The following is a 21,427-nucleotide window of genomic DNA, read 5'->3' as shown; positions in this document are numbered from 1 at the left end:
CCCGGTCTGTAGGGTGGAGGTTGTCACACACCCTTGGGTAGGGACAATGTCTGTACAGTGTCTGGCATGTGTCAGACTCCAAACTAAGTGGTTGTTGGAGGACTTTGGCAATAAACAAAAACAGAAATCATTCTAAAATTAATTTATGTAGGTAAATATAATCAAATAATGTAAATAATGACCCAGGGGTAAACCAGAAATTTCAATTTCAATAAATATATACATATAAAGAGATGACAGTGAACACAATAGAGTCCTCTGTGTATGTGTAGTCAGACTTATTTTGAGAAACTGTGCATGGTTACAATGTAAAGAAATATACTAAAATTTATATTAGAAGTCATATACAGATACAGTTATATAGCTATGATTATTTGCTTAATCCTCTGTAGGAACGATTCACTTGTTCCTTTCTTGAAACAAATTTTAGTTGCACTTGTTCATATATATGTCTTGCATGTTTATACTCTTAAACCCATGCACAAACACATGTACATACACAGATAAAAATAATTCAAAAACTCAAATGTGTCTAAATAGCACCACCCTGAATTGTAATACCATTCTTGATTATATATCTGTGATTACTTGCCTGAATTTACAAGTTTTCTATCATCTATTCTATTCAGATAAAATATAATTTATAAAATAGGCCTATTGGGGGATTAAAGAGGTAACCTGAATTCAGAAGAATAAAATATTTGTTTTACAGAGACATTTGCTCCATGTGCATAGCTCAGAAATAAATTTGACTTTGAAAATGTGACACTCAAATGGAAACTATTGGCTGTTGTATTCATAAGTAAACATTGTAGCGCTGTGTGTCAGGCAGTGTTTGAAGTACTATATACATTTTAACTTATTTAGTCTCCATAAAAATCATGTTAGATAAATATCATCCCAGTTTTATTGAGGATGGAATGAAGCACAATGAAATTAAATGTCTTGGCGAAGCTCAGGAACTAATGCTTTTGCACTGGGCTTTGAACCCCATCAGTCTGGCTCCAGGCATGTGCCCCTAACAACTGCACAGTGATACATCTTACTGAGCTCTCTCTGAGGCTTTCAAATGTTTGCCTCTTGGAACAAGTCTTCGTAAATAACAGTTTTAAAAATTGTAGCAAAGCTCTAAGATTGGGGCACACAAACCCCTTATCTGTAGTGTTTCATATTTGTGGCCCAAGATTGCAAAGATAGGATGACCACACTTCTGATAATACAATACAAATTGTAGAGACTCCATACCTCTGTATTTAGTTGTGCTTTAGAAAACCCAGTTTTCTCCAGAATAGAGTATGTTGCTAGGTAGAAATGTTGAGATAATCATAAAGGTATGTCAAGAACTTTAGAGTTAGAGACAAATGATATATCTATTTTCTTATTCACTTATGACTTTCCATCCCTCCATTACAGCTGTGTCATTGTCAATGTGCTTTCTTTTTCAACCTTTTTTTATTAATCTAAAATGAAATTAAGGGAAAGGAAAAAGTTCAAATTAAAAAAAAAAAACATTTAGCAAAGCATTGAGTCAGTAGTTGTTAGGAGCCAAGGAATATGTGTTTAAATAGGATGTATGAACTTGGATTTCCAAAAGGAATTTACATTTCTAATCCATGAGAAGGAAAAAAAGACAAAGGACAGGAATCAAGCCTAGAGATAATTGTTTTGAGAGGGGAGGAAGAGTACTGGGAGGACTTTGAGGTGCACAGAGTTATGCAGGGGCTCAGCAGTTTCTGTTTTGCTCCGGAATTCTTTAGGCCATTAGCCTAAGAGATGAGACTACAGCATTGGAGGAGCAGTGGGCATGTGTGCACACTGATGTCCCTGTGTGCAAAATGCTCACCTTTCATAGGTAAAGATGTGTGATGCAAGAATTTTTCTATACCTACAAATACTACTACTGGGACTCAGGTACTATCTGCATTAGAATTCATAGTGCTTTCATAGTAGGTCACTTGGCAGGATTTTGTTCTTCTCCTGATGTTATGATTAAGCTAATGAAAATTATTCTCAGTCTCAGACCTGGTGAAATAATTTCACAGGAAACTGGGCCTCTGAAGATAACAAGCTGGGCATAGTGAAACATCCTTGTAATCCCAGTACTGGGAGGCTGAGACAGAAGGATCACAGGTGCTAAGACAGTCTTACAACTTAGTGAGACCCTATTTCAAACTAAAAATTTAAATAGGCTGATGATGTAGCTCAGAGGTAGAATAACCCTGGGTTTAATCCACAGTCTGTCTGTCTGTCTGTCTGCCTCTCTCTCTCTCTCTCTCTCTCTCTCTCTCTCTCTCTCTCTCTCTCTCCCTCCCTCCCTCCCTCCCTCCTCTCTCTCTCTCTCTCTCTCTCTCTCTCTCTCTCTCTCTCTCTCTCTCTCTCTCTCACACACACACACACACACACACACACACACACACACATTCCCATTTCTCAATTAGAGAGCACTGTTTCATCACTTGATCTGGTATCTGGTTCAACTAGGAATGGGGGCCTTGCAAGTCTCTGGAATCCTGCAAGTAAGGAAATCTAGGGCATCATCTAGAATTTTAGCCAGAGTGAAGCCTTTTCGCAAAGATGCGCTTAGACATTATTCAACCTGTGTTTTCATCTAACATAAAAATGTTTGATTCCATTATGATCTGCTTTCAGAAGAAGTTTACAAAGAATATGCCTTTCTGAATACTCAGGGAAATAACCGGTGAGCCTCAGTTCCTGCAGAATCTTACTAATGGTTAAGAGGAGCAGGGTTGCTTTCTTGGGTGCTCTGGGCTGTTGGCCTCAAAGCTGCTTGCCAGACATAAAGGAGGAAACCTGAAAGACTGATAGAAACGCTCTTTCTCTCTATACAGATCATTTACTAACTACCAGCTCACTGGAGTTGTGCAAGGTGTTTGGCTTGTGCAGGACACGGAAGGCAATATACTCTATTCACGGCATGAAAACTAGCATACTTCTACCTCTCAAAAATCAAGAGCTCTCCTAGAAGAGGTCATTCACTTTCCAGTAAATGGAAAGGATTTGTGTTTTGTAGTTGCAACCACAGAGTTGCTCTGTTGGTGAGGTCTCTGAGAACTATGAAGTGTTTAATCTTTGCTTCAGTATATATACATATATATATATATATATATTCTGTATTATATAATCATGCATAAATAGCTATAGATACAAATGTGACTTTGAAACTTTATTCACTTAACTAGTGCCTATCAAATGTGTATGTGATACTCCACCTGACAACAGGAGAAAAAACTACAATAAAACAAAAAACATTTGTGATCTTAAAAGACACTTTGTGCTGTTATAGAGCTGCAGACGTTGCTACCATGGATGCCGCTGCTATTTAGAGAAGAATTAGAGTGACGAAAGGACAACCTGGACTTCTTAGAGTTGCTTTTGGCCACACGTGCAGCTTGTCTCCAAGGCCAGGGAGGGACTGACCCACTGTGAGAAACCCTCTGGCATCCCCAGCTGCCATTTAGGACGTGAAAGCCAGGATATGACCTGTCAAGCTGAGCCAGTTCAGCATATTGTGGCAAAGCAGCTGTCACTGACACATAAGTCTCCAGAGGAAAATATTCCAACTGCTTCCATGGTGGAATGAATAACAAATGCACAGCTCAAATCATATCTGAAGCTGCTTTTTTTTCAACCTGATGATCTATATTAAATATGCAAATGAGTGGAAGTGACCCCAGTATCCCTTGAAATCCTCGATTGCCAAACATTTTCTGGAGGAAAATTTCTCCTAATATATTTGAGAGGACGGGAAACATTTAGAAGCCACACAGATTTAAGATATGCAGTTGCCATTCTCTTTTCTCAACACAGGTAAACTTGTTATAGATCCTCCAGGGTATTTCAGTGAAACATCGGAATAAGAGAGTTTATTCCTTGATATCAAGTTATTTTATTCATGTTATTATCAATTTATAGCACTAGCACAAAGTTTATAATTTGAAAACTTGTCATTTAAATTCTCAATATCGACAGAATCTCATTAAAAAAGAGGAAAGGATTAACACTCATGGTCCCACAGATCTGCTCAAATAATGAAGCAAATATGGAGCCATTTTCTTTTCTTTTAAATTAATATTAAAAGTTTCTGAAATGTAGTAACTAGTTTGTTTTTGGATAAAAGTGGTTCTAATAAATTTCATGATAAAAATGTGCCATCTTTGACAGGGTAATTTTTCTGTAATTTTTCCCATCTGCACTGTCAACCAACAGACTGAAACAAGATAGGATAGAAACATTTGATTCAACTAACAAGTTAAATTATCTCAATATTCCAAACAATTTTTAAACTTAATATTGTCAATTATAACCTCTGATCTTTATGTAATTATAATATCCCCATGTTATATGTGCACATATATACATTCACATAACAAATTATAGACATATATTTATATATGTCTACATACATATATTTAAATATGACATTCTATGTATTAAGTTGATATATATATTTATATGTATATATAATATACCACATATAACTATAAATTTTATAATCATTCAAAAGTATACATATCTCTATTCATTTTATTGATTAAATTGAAATATCCCATTATCTAATGATAACTGTAACAATTTGTTTTACTTATTCCAGAAACTCTTGAGACCAGTAATTCATTAATTTATATAAAAAGTATGTATATTTTGTTTTGTAAAATTATTTGGTATATAAATGTATATAGTTTGCCTATGTGAATTTAAAACATGGATATCCTACAATACCTGTAAGTCCTCACTGAATTATTGAATAACCTTGAGATCTTCATACATGTCATTTCTTCAGAGCACCGTGACAGATTTTTTCCCCCTAAATACCTATCACATTCCCCAGATGGCTTAGCCATCATCACTGGCAGATCATGAATAATATTTTAGGTTGAACAGATGTAAGCAATTTGTAATTTTTCCACTTTCTGAACCAGCTTTGTTTTGATTAATCAAATGAAAATTGAAACTTATGTAGAACTTCTGTTTGTAAAGGACCAGTGTTTTTCCACACTGGAGTTTGTAGTCAGCTCTTTCACATAGAAAAGAGACGGGGACCGGGGAAACTGGTTGGGCTCTGACAATAAAATACTGAAAGTTCATCATTTAGCATTTTAATTTCTCTAGTTTATAGAGCCACAGATAAAAAGTAGTTTTAGATTGTTCCAATATGGTTAAATTTCTGTTAGGTACCTGTGTTTTTCTCTGGTAAGAATGTTCTCTAAAATCAACAACAACGAAGCTGTAGCTCTGAAAATATAGGGAATGATGATGAAACGATGAGAGAGAAGCAAGTGAGCCGTTCTCCTGACAAGGATGCATTTATTCTGCTCAACTGCATTTAAGACATTATACAAATTATATTTTGAACCAGATATATTTACTCAAATTGAAGTTTTCTGGCAATTCAGGGTTAAAGAATGCTCCTTACAAGCTACAAGTTAAACGATATTTTGTTTTTAAAAAGTATAAAAACAAACAAATAAACAAACAAAACAGGAACCAGAGCACATGCTTTTAATTCCAGCTACTTGACAGGCTAAGGAAGGAGGATCACTTGGGCCCATGAGTTTGAGACCAGCCTGAGCAACATAGCAAAAATAAAATAAGCAAACAAACCAAAGCAGCAAAAGTACCTAGGCAGACCTTAATGTTGTAGTTAGAAAATGTGTGTTCGTTTACACATTGATTCCCATTTGTAATCAATATAATTTTTTTTAGAACAATCAATTGTCAAGCCTAAAACACCATTTAATGTCTAGAGTCTATACTTCTAGAGTCTGTTGCTGACCTGATAATTTTTGCTTTGAAAAGAGCAGTTATAGAGACTATTCTTTGCTTTATTTAAATTAATACCCATGAGGCCAATCCAATTGGTGAATGGTCTAGAATTTATAATGGAGTTATTGAACACTTGAGAATTTGATGAATCAAATTATCTGAGCATATAGTGCATGAATAATTTAGTAACTAAAATGTGAATGATCAAAATCAACCACAATGCATTTTGTATTTCTGTGTTCATTACTTCATTTCACCAACATTAGTTTAGAATGCTTGTTGTTACTACTACCAAATAGGATTAGGTAGAATTCATAGACATAGGCCACCTTCAAAAAATTTTATAATTTTTTCCTTCTTTATTTATTTTTATTTTTTTGGTGGTGCTGGGGATGGAACCCTTCTACCTGCAGGCTACATTCCAAGACCTATTATATATATATATATATAATATATATATATATATATATAATATATTATATATATATATTATATATATATATTATATATTATATATATATATAATTTTATTTGGAAACAGGGTCTCTTAAACCAGTGAGGCTGGCTTCGAACCTGCGCGATCCTCCTGTCTCTGCCTCCCAAGCACGGGGATTACAAGCATGTGCCTGGCAATCTTTTTTTCTTTTGAAAACATAAAATATCATCTCCTTTTTTAACAATAATTGGAATATCAAAATAAATTAAATAGCCGGATGGCGGCGCACCCTTGTAATCATCGCGCTTGGGAGGCAGAGACTGGAGGACACAGGTTCGAAGCCAGCTGCGCTGACTTAAGAGACCCTGTTTCCAAGAATAAAAAAGTATAAAATAGGTCTGGGAATGTAGCCCGGAGGTAAAAGGGCTTCCAGGAAATCCAGTACCACAAATAAATAAATAAATAAATAAATAAATAAATAAATAAATAAATAAGTTGAACCCAATCATAACAACTCTACTTATTGTGTTACTTCTACTTTCATTCTACTCAAGAAAAACATGTGTTTAATTCTTCTTCAGTAAAGAGCCCCTGGCTCTAGTAAGCTATTTTAGGGTGTTATTTGTAAGATCACTCATGTATATAGACATGTATAAAATATATCTTCAGATATATTTTCCTACTTAACCAAAAAACTGATGGAGTAACTTATCTTGTCTCCGTTGTTTCTCTTAGAGTATATAATATTGTCCATATATACAAGTTTGTGCCCTGTATTCCCGAGTTTACAGGTATGAAATTCCTGGACAAAAATTTGAAAAGCTTTTTTTTTTCATAGCCATTTACAATGAAAGCCCTCTGGGCAGTTCTTAGAGGTCTCACCAATTTTAAGGTTTTTCTGTTAAATTTTATTTAGCTTCATTATTTTAAAGGATAGACAATAAGATATCAACCGAAATATTTTGAAGATGTTTTGTTAAACAATACCACTAAGATATTCTAGTATTTTAAACTTAATATTTATAATTCAATGCTTAAAAAATTATTCTCTTTCATCTATACTGTTATTCTGAACTTCTTCACTCCCCAGATTCATCTCTTGTTTTCTGCAATCTATGCATATTTCATGTGCTGTGGGGATTTCTATGAGAAATTTGAGTCATCACACAAAACAATACTACATGAATGTACTAACAGAAACAGATGGTCAAGAATACTGTACACATGCTTTGTAAACCAACTCCCACAGATTGCCTGTCTTCAGAAGGTTTTTTAAAAAAAATTTCCCCCAAGTAGAACCAATCATCAAACAAGTGATTTGAGATGCTTTATTATGGAAATATTCCTCTTGAACGATAACAATAACAAAAAGCCATTCCAATCACATTTTCATTTTGAAGGAAGTTATGTTTCACCCTTTTTAAGTTTATTGTTATGAAGTCTAAGCTAATTATCTCCATCAACTTATATTCTTATTCAAAGAGTCTGAGAAAAAAGTTTTATGACTTGCATTGCTGAATTTCTATTATATCAGGGTAGCTAACAGAAAACAAACTGTATGAAATAAATGGTTGTCTTAGCATTCTAAATGTATATGAATTTCATGATTGCTACATTATGTGGAATTGTGTAGCTCCCACTCAACATGGGTACCCCGTGATCATTCCTCCTTGCCTTTTTAAATCTATTAAGTCCAAAAGAAGTAACCATTGGTTTCTTTGTTTCTTCATTTGTTTTGTTTTGTCTTTTCCAGATGATTTCCAAGCCCTACTTGTATAATATAGGCAATACTTCATTACATTTTTAAACAAAAACAAGAACTAAACTAAACTCAGATTCAGTACTTGAGTACCATATTCAATCACATAGATATTGTGATTAAAGCTTTTCTTTGTATTTCTACTAACATATTAAAACTTATTTGCTTATTGCTAATACACTCAACTGTTATTTGTATGCTAGTTATTAAATTACTTCAGCATTCCAGAGGGTAAGATATTTTAGTCCAAATTCATAGATTACGATTCTGAAATACAGACAGAAGGACCGGCCAAGTCACTTAAGGTAAACAGAAGCAGACTGTGGCCACTCTCTCACCAGTGACTTCATTCTACATTCTAGGACTTTTCATGACACCAAAGCTACAATGTTATATAACGCAATGTGGCTATATCTTTTTTTTTTTTTTTTTTTTTTTGGTGGTGGTGGTACTGGGGTTCCTGGAACCCCTTCTACCTCTGGGATACACTCCCACTCCTATTTTATCCTTTTTTATTTTTGGAAAAAGGGTCTCTTAAGCCAGTGCGGCTGGCTTGGAACCTGTGCAATCCTCCTGTCTCCGCCTCCCAAGTGCGGGGATTACAAGCGTTGGCCATATCATTTTGACATCTTATTTGTTTACCATTTCTTATTTTGAAAAATGTTATATTAAAAAAGTGGTTCATATAATTTATGTATATAAAAGTATATAAAATATTGATATATTTAGATCATTGATAAACAGAAAATTTCCTTGTTTTTTTTTTTTTTTTTTTTTTTGGTGGTACTGGGGCTGGAATCCAGAGGCTTCTACCTCTGGGCTATACTCCGAGACCTATTTTATTTGGAAACAGGGTCGCACTAAGTTGCTGAGAGCCTCACTAAGTAGCTGAGGCTGGCTTCGAACCTGTGTGATCCTCCTGTCTCAGCCTCTCAAGTGCGGCAAATACAAAGGTGCGCCACCACGTCCGGCTTAGAGGTTTTCCATTTTAAAAATCAAGTATTATTCAGTTTATTTGGGGACATAATTTCTATTATGTAATTCTATAATGCTGCAAAACATTTAATAACATTATGTAAAAATGTTTGAGAATTTATTCCTACTAACGTGAAGTATTAATACCCCACTGCATTCTTTACTAAAACAGCTTTATTGATATACAGTTCACATGCCATATAATTAATCCACTTAAATTATTCAATTGAATTGTTTTCAGTTTGTTGATAAATTTGCTTTATTTTAATCATGATTAATTTTAGAACATTTTACTTATCTAGAAAGACTATATCTATCAATAGTTATTGCCTATTTCCCCTAAGCCTCAAGAACTCCCGTTTTTGTCCAGGAGTTAATTGTGTGCGTGCTTGCGTGAGTGAGTGCGTGTGTGCATGCTTCCGTGTGTGTGTGTGTGTGTGTGTGTGTGTGTGTGTGTGTGTGTGCGCTTGCGTCTGGTTTTGGGGACTGAACCCAGGGCCATTCTGGCATTGTACTTCTTAGCTATGTTCCTAGCGATGATAGATAGATAATAGATAGATGATAGATTTTAATTTTGAAAGGTTTTGCTAAATTACTATGCTCACCTCAAACTTGTGATCCTACTATTACAGCCTCACAAATACTGGAAATATAGGCATGCAACACCATGCACAACTGAAAGTCTTTTTTTATTTAATTTTTGGTGGTACTGGGGTTCCTGGAAGCCCTTCTACCTCTGGGCTACACTCCCAGACCTATTTTTATATTTTTTTTTTATTTGGAAACAGGGTCTCTTAAGCCAGCACACGTGGCTGGCTTCGAACCTGCGCGATCCTCCTGTCTCCGCCTCCCAAGCGCGGAAATTACAAGCGTGCTCCACCACGCCCCGCGGAAAGTCTTTTTTTAAGGGATAAAGTTGTGCCAAAGACAAGGCAGTTTTGTAAATGGGCAGTCTCTTTGGTATCGGATCCTTTATGTCAGAAATAAAACTAGAGAATGATGTCTAAATTTAACCTCTTTAAATGTTATTAATTTGATATTTTCTGGGGAGGCTTTAAAGAACTACTAAGAATTTACTTATGGCTATGCTAATTCTACTTCACTTGGCTGTGAGGAGAATCCTGGTGTATGATGTTCAGTTTTCACCTTTTGCTAGCAAGAGTTTTGCATTATTGAGTGAAATATAGATCACATTTGTTGGCCCTAGTCCTCCTGAAAAAGATTTTAGCACAACTCCTATTTGAAAGCTTAATGTAACTTGACTTATTGATGTAAAGTGGGCATAACCATTTGTAAATAGTGTAAATTGAGCTAAAATGAGATGATCAAGCCATTGGAAGAGTTGTTTATACTTTAAGTGGGAAAATGAACTCTTATTGGGACACTATCCTTTTTTATTCCAGGAAATGTGAAAGTGTAATCTCAAAGTGGATCCTGGGACCAAATGTCAATGTAGAGAAAAAATTTACGTACATAACACTTTTATAATTTTTATGTTTCATTATCTGACCCATTTTTTATTGGTGCATTGTAATAACACATCTTGATGAAGTCAGGATGACAGAGGCATGCATGCGCACGGCACTGTTGAACCCTCCCCGAGTATTCACCCCACTCCCTCTCCCTCCCCACCTAAATCAGCACACAGTGATTTAGTTTTGACAAATTTTTGATCTACTTTTTATGATTTTGGATTACTTTACTTTACACTTTTCTTCTTCAATTATTTTTTCTTTGTAGGACTCCGTGTCCTATGATAATTTAGGCTCCTTCCTTTCTGTCTACTAGGAAAAACATAAGGCTTCCATGAATTTTTATTTTAAAAATGTGATACTATATTACAAAGGTCACATGTGAGGCACTTTGTGTTAATCCCACTGAATTCAGTCATCAAGCTTTAAATCACCAACCCCCTGCTCTTTCCAACACTTCACTATTTTACACATCACTACTTCCTCATTCTGGCAGATTAGGAGTTTCAGTTTTCTCACAAGTTTTAAGTTGAGTTAAAAAGAGAAGGTCATTAAACTGTGTGATTATGACATCTATTTTTTGCTAGAGCCCTCATTTATCTGTTTCAGTTTTTAGTATTATCTTTGAGGACTCCCAAAATATATTTTTATAAATATAGATATATCTATGGATGATGACTTAAAATTTTTTTCACAAAATCTATTCAAAATATGAATATTTGAGTCATTCATGTAGCTTATGTAGTATTGGACAGTTCTATTTTAGTTCCCTTTAGGATTTTGTCATGGAAGTAAAAGAGTACATTACCTCTGATTATTTTTGTTTAATTTATATTAATTCTCATAAAGGTTTCAAAGAGACATCATTCTCTTTCACTAGCTTTATCTTTTAAGGTATAATGAATTGTTTTCTAAATTTTTATACAAATGAAAAGTTAATTTGATTTGAATTCCTTAATGTAAAATAATTATCACCTCTAATTACAAGTGCTACAGAAAACTTGAAACAATGTAAGATTTTCAGTAGGGGTAATTATATTTAATAACTCTATAAGGTGATGGAGGGGAAAGCTAAACAAGAGATAAGCTAAGAGTAGTCAGGAACTTGGAGAAAAATAAGAAGACTACTACAATGGTGGAATGAGCTCCAATCTACCTCAATCTCAGATTATTTTTGACTATAAGTTAAAGATTTTAATGGAGTGCTACCCTTAGTAAGAACTTCATCTTATTTATTAGATAAATGAATATGGCTAATAGTTTGCAGAAGATCACATAATTAATTAAAAATAAAGCAGTTCTAGACTACACCTTCTCCAATGTTTTTCCACAATTGGATATTGAAATTGCCAAAGCATGGATACTCTTATTTTATGAACCCCAAAGCATTCTAAGGTGCCAGAAAAAATAAAGTGAATAATTGTTCATTAAGTACCTACTGTGTACCCAGCATGTCCTAAATATCATCAGATAAAAATAAAAGCTTTATTCATCTCTTCTTTCTAATCTCATGAGATGATAATGCTAAAACTTTCGTGTAATATGTGCTGCAGCTCTTTATAAAGATGAAAGTTTTACCTTCCATCTCACTTTTTCTTTTTATAAATGAGGTATACAACTTGTACTCATACATTTTTGTAAGTAAAGTTTACTTAATATTGTATTTTCTTGTTCAAAACCGATGATGTTAAGGGTCAGGAGGAATATTTCCTATATCTTTACTATTGCCAGTGGCATACTGGAGCTGGCTTTTTTTGGTTGCTAGAGCTGATTGTGCTTGTCTTCCCAACCAAATGTGCACTGAAGTCAGGTTGGTAGCTTGAAATCAGCAACGTGTGCCATATATACACCACAGGCTTTAATAAATGATACTAATCTATAACGTTATCTCTCCATGTCTGCTGTTAAACCCTAGCTAGCATAGCAATGTACAATTTCTTGGCTGAACAAATTGACGTTATTCTACTTTTTGAGCCACAACAAATTTGCCTTCCGTGAAGTAGAGAATGTAACGCATACTCTGGTATATAGCATATAATTTTTTGAGGATCATATAAAAATACTTTGAAGCTGTATAAAATAAAATTAGTAAGATCACAATAATAAGAGTTATATCTAAACAATAAAATATAAATAACTATGTAAAACTAATACAATATAAGCCGATCTTGAATCTCTTAACACTATACCTATAGTAAAGAACAAAGCTTGATTCCTATGGTAGACTTTTAATAATATACATTCTTACCAAATTGAATATAAAAATTATTCTATAGAATAATTATTCTGTAAAATTGTTGTTCTAATTGTCCTATCTATACATTACTGATTCTAAAGCAATATCTTCACATTTTTTCAATCCCATGAGTCCTCTCTGTCTCAGGAATTAAGCTTCTAAAGTTTGAATAAACCTTATCTATTTTACATGAAATGCCTCGGTTTATTTTTTATTTTCCACGTAATATTGATATCCACATACTATAAAAATACTGGCAAATTACCTTAGAGGGCTTCAGATTTCCATTTTCATTTTAATGACACTTCAAAATACATCAAGAAGCACTATTCAAATAGGGGAATTCTTACCCTTTGATTCAGTGTCCCTGCCTCTGGCATTTGCATTGAGGGTAAATAAATTACATACTGAAACCTCAAACTTATCTTTTGACTGAAAACACTTTTGAGAGTGTACGTTGGGAAAAGTGGGTCCTACATATTAGTCAAATCTTATTTACCTTTAAAATAAAAGTCAAGAAAGCCCCAGGCATAAAATACATTATTACTGACACTGGCCTATTAATCACCATAATAACATACAGATCTTTATTTTTTTTACCCAATAAACTCTGTTGAAAATAGTCCCAACAAATTGTTGTTCAAAGCTGAATGCTCCTGAAAATACAGAGTTGTCAGTTAAGCTTGAGATCATTACAGACATAGGGAAGTAAGCTGAAATTCTGTTCCTGTCATAATTTTTGAGAATATAAGCTGCCCTTTACCCTCTCTGTTCCCAAGCCTTAGTGCCTCCCTTTGTGAAATAACAACCATTTATAGGTTAGTCCCAAGAAGTAAATGGAAAAAATATGTAGAACACCTAACATTGTCTCTGAAGTATTTTAAGTACTCAATAAATTATTATTATCTCTACCTCAATAATAGCTTCTTATTCCCCCTGAATTTACTTTTAGCTTGCCAGATCTGCCTTTTTTTCCTCCTTTGTTTTTTTCCATCAGAAATGGGTTTTAGCTCTGTACCTTCTTTTCTCTGTGGCACAACATAAGAATAAATTTGGGGATTGAATTATTTTCAATGAGAATATTAGTAGAACTTGCATTTTGCTTTAAAGAACTTATGATCAGCCCTAACTTTTCTGGCAGCACAATCTCATAAACGTTAAAGCTGTAGAGAATTTTACTAAAATAATTTTAAAAGAATATAAAGTTTTATGCAGTTAAAAATAAATTCAAGCCGAGCATTTATACAATTATAAACCCAGGATTTGGGTGGCTGAGACAGGAGAATCACAGGTTCACAGACAGCCTCGGCTATTTAGTGAGGCATTCCACAACTGAGTGAGGTCCTGTTTCAAAATAAAGAATAAAACATAGAGCAGGTGGTGTAGCTCAGAGATAACATACCCTTGGGTTCAACCCCTAGTACTGCCAAAAAAAAGTAAAAAATAAATAAATAAATAAATTCATGTTGTATAGGATTCTGCAAACTAATAATGTAATTAAAGGGCTATTTTAACACTTTGGAAAAAATAGCAGAGATATTCCAATTCAGTATATCCAGAGGTAACTGCTTTAAAGGTCATAGTATATATCATATCCACTTATACTCATCATATTAATAATCAATATATTGACAACTATGTAAGCTAAAATCTCGAAAATTTACACTCATTTATTTTTCCACACTATGATTCTTGATGGCATGTGAAACGTCTCCTGCAAAGATGAACTGTTGAAAGCCATATTTTGTTTTGTTTTGCTTGGGTTTTGTTTCTGTTTTTTGGTGGTGGAACTGGGATTGAATCCAGAGGTATTCTATTTCTGAGATACATCCCAGCCCGATTTTTTTTCTTTTTTGGAAACAGGGTCTTGCTAGGTTGCTAAGAACTTCCCTAAACTTCCCAGGTTGGCTTTGGGCCTGTAATTCTCCTGTATCTGCGCCTTAAGTACTGGGAATACAAATATGCTCTACCATGCCAGGCGTTTTTTTTTTTTTTTAAATAACATATTAAATTACTGTAGCTGGATTAGACCGAGGGACCATAGTATTTAGCTTGAAAGTCTTATATGGAACCAAGGACAAAGGTTAGTACTCGGAAGATAAATATAAGAAGAGAAATAGGTGGGAGTCCTCTGAAGTAAGAGTACAAATGCGTACTATGTTGAATTTCTGGGAACATGACTAGAAACTTTCCTTGTAATATAACATTAGATCACAACTGTTAGCATGGTGGAGATTCCTTCTTCTACATTCAAATTTTTCTAAAAATTGTCATATTTGATTTTTGGAAAAATATTAATTTTGAGAAGGAAAATAAACACGTTATTCTAAACTTTTATATATTTATCTAAATACAAAATCCAGTTAATACTTATTAATACACTGAGTATACACTATAACTATTCTTATCAGTATAGTTAATGATGTTCAATATGACTTTTTTCAGAGTTTTTATTTCTCTTGTTTTTGTAATATTGATTGAACCCAGGGACATTCTGTCTTTGAGCTACACCTCAGTTCTTTTTATATATTATTTTTGTAATAGGATCTCACTGAATTTCCCCATTCTGGCCTTGAACCTTTGATCCTACTGTCTCAGCATCCAAAGTATCGGTTCACACTCACCACGGTTACTTTTCTCCCTAAAATTATGGTTGCTTGAAATCATCAGATATTTTTACTCATCATTTGCTTAATTTTGTTTTTATGATGCGATAAAATCTAATAGATTACTGGCTTTTTAAAATACCATCTTTGCTTTGTAAGATACAATTTTAAAGAAGATAAAGGGGCAGAATGGTGAGTTAGAAGCAGAGGAAGAATCAGAATGTTTAACAATTTCATAGACAATGAAGATTTTAAATCACAGTAAGAATATGTTAGAGGAAACCCCAAACATAGAAGTAAATGTTTATGTTTCTAAATGAAGAAAACACGTTCACCGAGGTTAAATGATATGCCCATAATTGTCTAGCTAGTATGTAGTTCCATGAGAGAACTGGGATTTATGAGAAGGATTGAAGAATGGGTTGTTTGGGAATCTTGTTGGAGTCAACTGGTATCTCTTACTATGTGCCAAGTTATACACTATATTTACTATATGCTGTATTTACTATCTCTTCTACCTTATTACAGCAATGTTTTATGTTAAATAATATTGGCTGAGGTCTAATGAAGAAATGTAGCTTTCCTAAGGAATAATAACTATCATAGCACAAATTCAAACCCATATCTTTTGACTACAAACATGACCTCCTATAGCACACATTTAGTAGGTAGAGATATAAGTTTTGAGTTTGTTTAATGTAGAAACTGGGATTTATATGTTGGTGGAGGAATAGATAAGACACTTTGCTTAGGAAGGACAGATCTTCTATGCTGGGAGTAATTAAATCTATGGAAAACACCATATTTTAAAAAGTTATAAATATTCAATTTGCATATAAATTCAGGGCAAACTGTTTTATATAGCAGGAAACCCTACTGCAATATTAAGGCAAAATAGGAGAAAGGAAATAAATAGCGTTAATAACAAAACTTAGCCTAGTTAATGAAAAATATCTAGTACATGTCTATGAATGACTATAACAGATATGTCAACCACAGTTAATGTTTATATTCCTTATACAGTTTTTTTTTCCTTCAAATTTTCGACAGGAAGCTTAAATTAACCTTAGAATTCCAAAAATTCAATTTACATGAAAATAAATATATAGATGGATGCTAGATTATTCCCAAGATAATATTTTATTTTATCTTATTTATTTATTTACTTATTTATTATGTGGTATTGGGTTTCCTGGAAGCCCTTCTACCTCCGGGCTACACTCCCAGACCTATTTTTATACTTTTTAAAATTTGGAAACAGGGTCTCTTAAGCCAGTGCAGCTGGCTTCAAAACTGCGTGATCCTCCCATCTCCGCCTCCCAAGCACGGGGATTATAAGAGTGTGCCACCATGCCCAGCTATCTTACTTTATTTTGACCCAGGGTTTAACCCAGGGTCTCACCCATACTAGGCAAACACTCTATCACTGAACTACATCCGTTCAGTGATAGGGTTTTGAACTACATTACATTTTGAACTACATTAAATAGATATAAATTTGAGAAAATATTAGGACATATTTCACTGAATTATAATGTAAATACTTCATTATTTTATCAATGCAATAATTTCAATTCACTAACTAGGATTTAAAAACATTAATATTCTGTTTTTTATAAACTTCAAAAATTGTGATTTTTAAATGTTTGTGTATAAGTAGATAGCTTCAGGTATGAGTTTTAAAATTGTAATCTGGTCTGTAATCTAGTTTGTAAAATTGACAGATATTATCTAACTAATATGCAGATATTATCGAATATGCTTACAAGACTATAAAAAAGAATATCGTGAGTTTTAGAAAGTGAGCCAAGAATCAGATGTTTTCTCTCATATTTGGAAGCTAGAGAGGAAATAGGAGACAAAAAGGACTCTAGATAATGGAGGAGAGTGAACAATGGAATAGTGGAAGGAAATAGGGGACGGAGGTAGGGAAGGCAGAAAGGAAAGAGGAAAACCTAATAATCAGTTCAAATTATAATATGCCTATGTACAGAGGTATCACTACCATTATCACCACTATGTACGGGTAGAAGGTGGGATCTAAAGAGAAACATATCTAAACTTGTAAACATAGTTGTATGACTTTGAACTTCACTGTGATGTAGAAATAACAATGCACTAATTAAAGTATAAAAAATCCACTCTTGTCCTTTTCAGATGTGGAATAATAAAGTGATTAGTGATTTCTCGCTAGCAATGTTTTTCTCACTTAGGGATAATTTCAAATAAATTTTATACTGCCAAATTATTCCCAATCATTGAGATTCCTGATAGTAGTAATCATTTTGACTGAATTTACTTAGCTTTCTTTGTATATTTATAAATTAGTGCGCTTTTAACTACCCAAGTTTATTATGTGATGACATTTGTGATTATAAACAAATAACTCATAAACTTTTCCTGTAATTATAATTTAGTATTATGAATAACTGCATTCTTAGATCCCAGAGGAGCTTTCTGGCCATAAGCCTCTCAAAATCTTCAAACCAGATTTTAACTTTGCTCCTTGCATGGAACTGCTTGTTCGTGGTTTCTTCATAATTTTATCAACATATAGGCTATGTTCTTTACTCATTCAACTAGTTTTACATCATTGTTAAGACATTTCTCTCTGAAAATGTCTTATAAATATATATATATATATATATATATATATATATTTTTTTTTTTTTTTTTTTTTTTTTACTGAGGACAGGCTTTCTGAATAGTTGTGATAGCAAATGGCTCATAATGCCATTACTTATTTATTTATTTTTTGGTACTGGGAATGGAACCAAGGGCCATTCTACGTCTGAAGTACACCCCCGGCCCTAATTTTTAGTCTTTTATTTTTTGAAACAGAGTCTCACCGAGTTATGAATGTCCTCCTTAAGTAGCTGAGGCTGTCTGCGCACTGCGATCCTCTGGTCTCCACCTCCTGAATGCTGGGATTACAAGCGTGTGCCACCAAGCTCGGCTTATCATGCCTTTTAAATAGCTCAAAATATTTAGTTTATGGCATTCATCAAACGAAAAAAAAATAAAAATGTGTAAGGCTAATACTGAAATAAGAGGTTTAAAGAAAGATAAAATTGAGAATGGGCTAAACATATTTTTCCTGTTTTGGTTATATTTCTGGTGAGATTTGAAAGTACTATATTTCTATAAGCAAATGAAGTAAAATAACACTTATATTATTGGATATTCAAGACTCAAGATGTATTTAATGTCCTTTGGAAAATGTCATAAAAGGTTTTAAAAGGAGAAAAATATTATGTAAAATCGTAAAATCAAGGGCAAGTATATTAAGTGTAGCAATAACTAGAATCTAAGCATAATCTCTCCCTTATTTTTAGATGGCTGGATATATATTTCTCTAAATCAGAAACAATAGTGAAAACAAAAATAACAAATAATTTACTAAGTTTTTTTGTATTTACAATTGTACAACTTTTAAAGTATGTTGTGAAATCCACACTCTTCCCCTTTTAGTGTTCTTCATATTACACCATTATCTTTAAGGATATACCAAGAAGTACCAGAAAACTTCTCTTCAGAGGTCAGCTTATGTTTGCATGCTTTTCAGATCAACAAAGTTTGGGAACAATGATGAATCTACTATTTTGAGTTATTTTATAGTCTTCAAAAGTGAAGACTAAAATATTTATCAGCATTAGAATGTATTCACCTATTTAACAATATGTTAAATCACTTTAGTGCTGATCTATTTATTTATTATCCAATAGCTATATTTTATGGGGTTTTGGTTGCTCTTCATATTTTGATTGGGGTAATATTTCTAATTTGCTTTATTAATAAACTATACTTTTTACCATTGGAGTTGAAAATTTCAATTAGTATGATACAGTTAAAGTGTTTACTTGTTTGGATTATTAGATATTTTTAAACTGTGTAATCATAGTTTCAAACTTTTTTCTAGAGAGAGTGATCTCTACAAAATTACTATTTCCATTTCAGTTATATTTAACCTTTCCAGAGGATATTCTATTCAGTATGTTATACTGATGTTTTCTACCAATTCTTTTTCAATGTGAGGTTCTTAGATAATATTTACCTATATTTTGAATCCTCTGACTATTTATAGGACCTAAAGAATAATCAATAAAATGGAGTAATGCAAACATAAAATAAAGGCATAAGTTTTTCTAAATGCCTAACTAAGATAGCCAGGAGTGGTGGTGTACACTTGTAATCCCTGTGCTTGGGAAGCTGAGACAGGAATATTGTGCAGGTTCGAAGCCAGCCTCACTGGCTTAAGAGACCCTGTTTCCAAATAAAATACATAAAATAGGTCTGGGAGTGTAGCCCGGAGGTAGAAGGCCCCTGGGTTCCATCCAAAAAAAAAAAAAAAAAAAGCCTAAGATATTATTTTTAGTAATCGTGAAATATTATTCATTGAGACACTTTTTAAGTTTTCTATGCAGCAGACATACTGTACAGTGTTTTGTCTGTCTCTAAATTCTCTAAATTTTTCTCTTCTTGTTTTTTGTTCTTCCAGCTACTGGCTGACCAACAAAGTCCCCATCAAAAGGCCCAGCACAGGTCTCCTCATGTACACACTTGCCACAAGATTCTGTGATGAAATTCACCTATATGGATTCTGGCCATTCCCTAAGGATTTAAATGGAAAAGCTGTCAAATATCATTACTATGATGACTTAAAGTATAGATACTTTTCCAATGCAAGTCCACACAGAATGCCATTAGAATTCAAAACATTAAATGTGCTACATAACAGAGGAGCGCTAAAACTGACAACAGGGAAGTGTATAAAGCAATAAAGCACATTTAAAATGTACAAACAAACTGAATATGCGCTTCTTTTCTGAAGATGCTTCTGAGGGTTTGAAAATAGGATCCAAAACAAAGCTGGGTTTCAGCATTCATCAATTAACTGGAAGGTCAATAAAGGAAGTTCACGTGAAGTCTACTACCAGCTGACGACATACCTGCAAAGTGCTCTAAAATTAAATATTTTGACTACAAGGGTCCTAGTAAGTGCCACTTCCACTGAGAATACAGTCTGAATGTATAACCAGTAGTGTTTACAAGATCCAACAATGCATTCATCATTAATTAACAAAGCAAATACGTTCATCAGTGTCAGGCTGCCACTGCAATGCCAAGCACATTAGAAGAGAGACCCAGGAACACAGCTCAGCCCTTCTGAAAGGAACTGTCTGTCCCTGTCAGCAGGAAACAAGAGGGAAACACCTTGAGCAGCGAAATCCACATGATTAAACAACTCAAGTAAATGCCTTCCATCAGGATTCTGAGTCTGATCATGAATTTTATCTTTTTATGTTTTTGTTTGTCTTCTGGAATCTCTTCTGGTTTGGATGTTAGGGTGCTTAGAAATCCTTTCTGAGATACAGAAATGGGAAATATATGTGAATGAGAAAAGTAAATGTCAAGTTACCATTTCTAAAGTTCTTTATTTTTAAAGAACAACCACCCAAAGTTTTATTTTTAACTTTATTTTGCACAACTGTAAGCCTCCAGATTAAGTTCCAATGGTGTAGAAGGTACCAGCTAACTGTACCACTCAGTAATAATGAACCAATTTAAAGGAGAGATATTCGATGTCTCTGAAGTGGTAATATTAGCAGAAAAATAAATTGCACTTTTGGTACCAAAGATTACACTCATGTTTCTACACAACATATCATTCTCCTTTCCTGAAATTAATATATTATTAACATGTTATACTACTATATTATACTACTAATGTGAAAGTTATCTCTAAAAATTTTGAAATTTCTGAAGTCAAACTATATTTTTATTGGGAGGAAAACTTCCATACCTTTTGCATTTCATAATAATATTGTGGAAGCATTTTTCCTTTTAAAAGAATAAAAATTTGATTGATATAGCTGAAATGTGACTTCTAGTTCTTTAATATTCCCATTGTTATTCAAATACAAAGATTGGCCTGCTATTTACATCATTGTTAAATTTCTTTGAGCAAAAATTGCATGATTAATAGAGTGTTGTTTACATAATAGAGATGATTAAGAGGTTTAGCAGTGAAACTGTGTGTCAATATTTTGCACTCAAAAATAAATTCAACTTGGTCATTGTTTTTTTTTTTTTTTTCCTGTAAATTTAGTAACATTGTCACGGAATATATTTTAAAGAAATGTAAAACTTTTCCTGAAG

The 21,427-nt window shown here is 33.4% G+C and overlaps 1 protein-coding gene across 3 annotated transcripts in view; it reads left to right on the top strand.

The window, feature by feature from the left end:
- Positions 1-20,049, top strand: part of ST8SIA4 (ST8 alpha-N-acetyl-neuraminide alpha-2,8-sialyltransferase 4) — a gene marked incomplete at both ends in the record, with an annotated part of 102,017 nt that extends 81,968 nt beyond the window's left edge. For all 3 annotated transcript variants that reach the window (XM_080703532.1, XM_080703533.1, XM_080703531.1), the window contains one exon: positions 19,767-20,049. In XM_080703532.1, coding sequence (XP_080559658.1) covers positions 19,767-20,049 — 283 coding nt within the window. The remainder of the gene's footprint in view (positions 1-19,766) is intronic.
- Between the last annotated feature and the right edge of the window lie 1,378 nt (positions 20,050-21,427).

Source organism: Muscardinus avellanarius (genome assembly GCF_963383645.1).
Source record: "Muscardinus avellanarius genome assembly, chromosome: 1".
NCBI lineage: Eukaryota > Metazoa > Chordata > Mammalia > Rodentia > Gliridae > Muscardinus > Muscardinus avellanarius.
The sequence above is the reverse complement of the archived record's forward strand: the minus strand, read 5'-3'. Positions and strand labels throughout refer to the sequence as shown.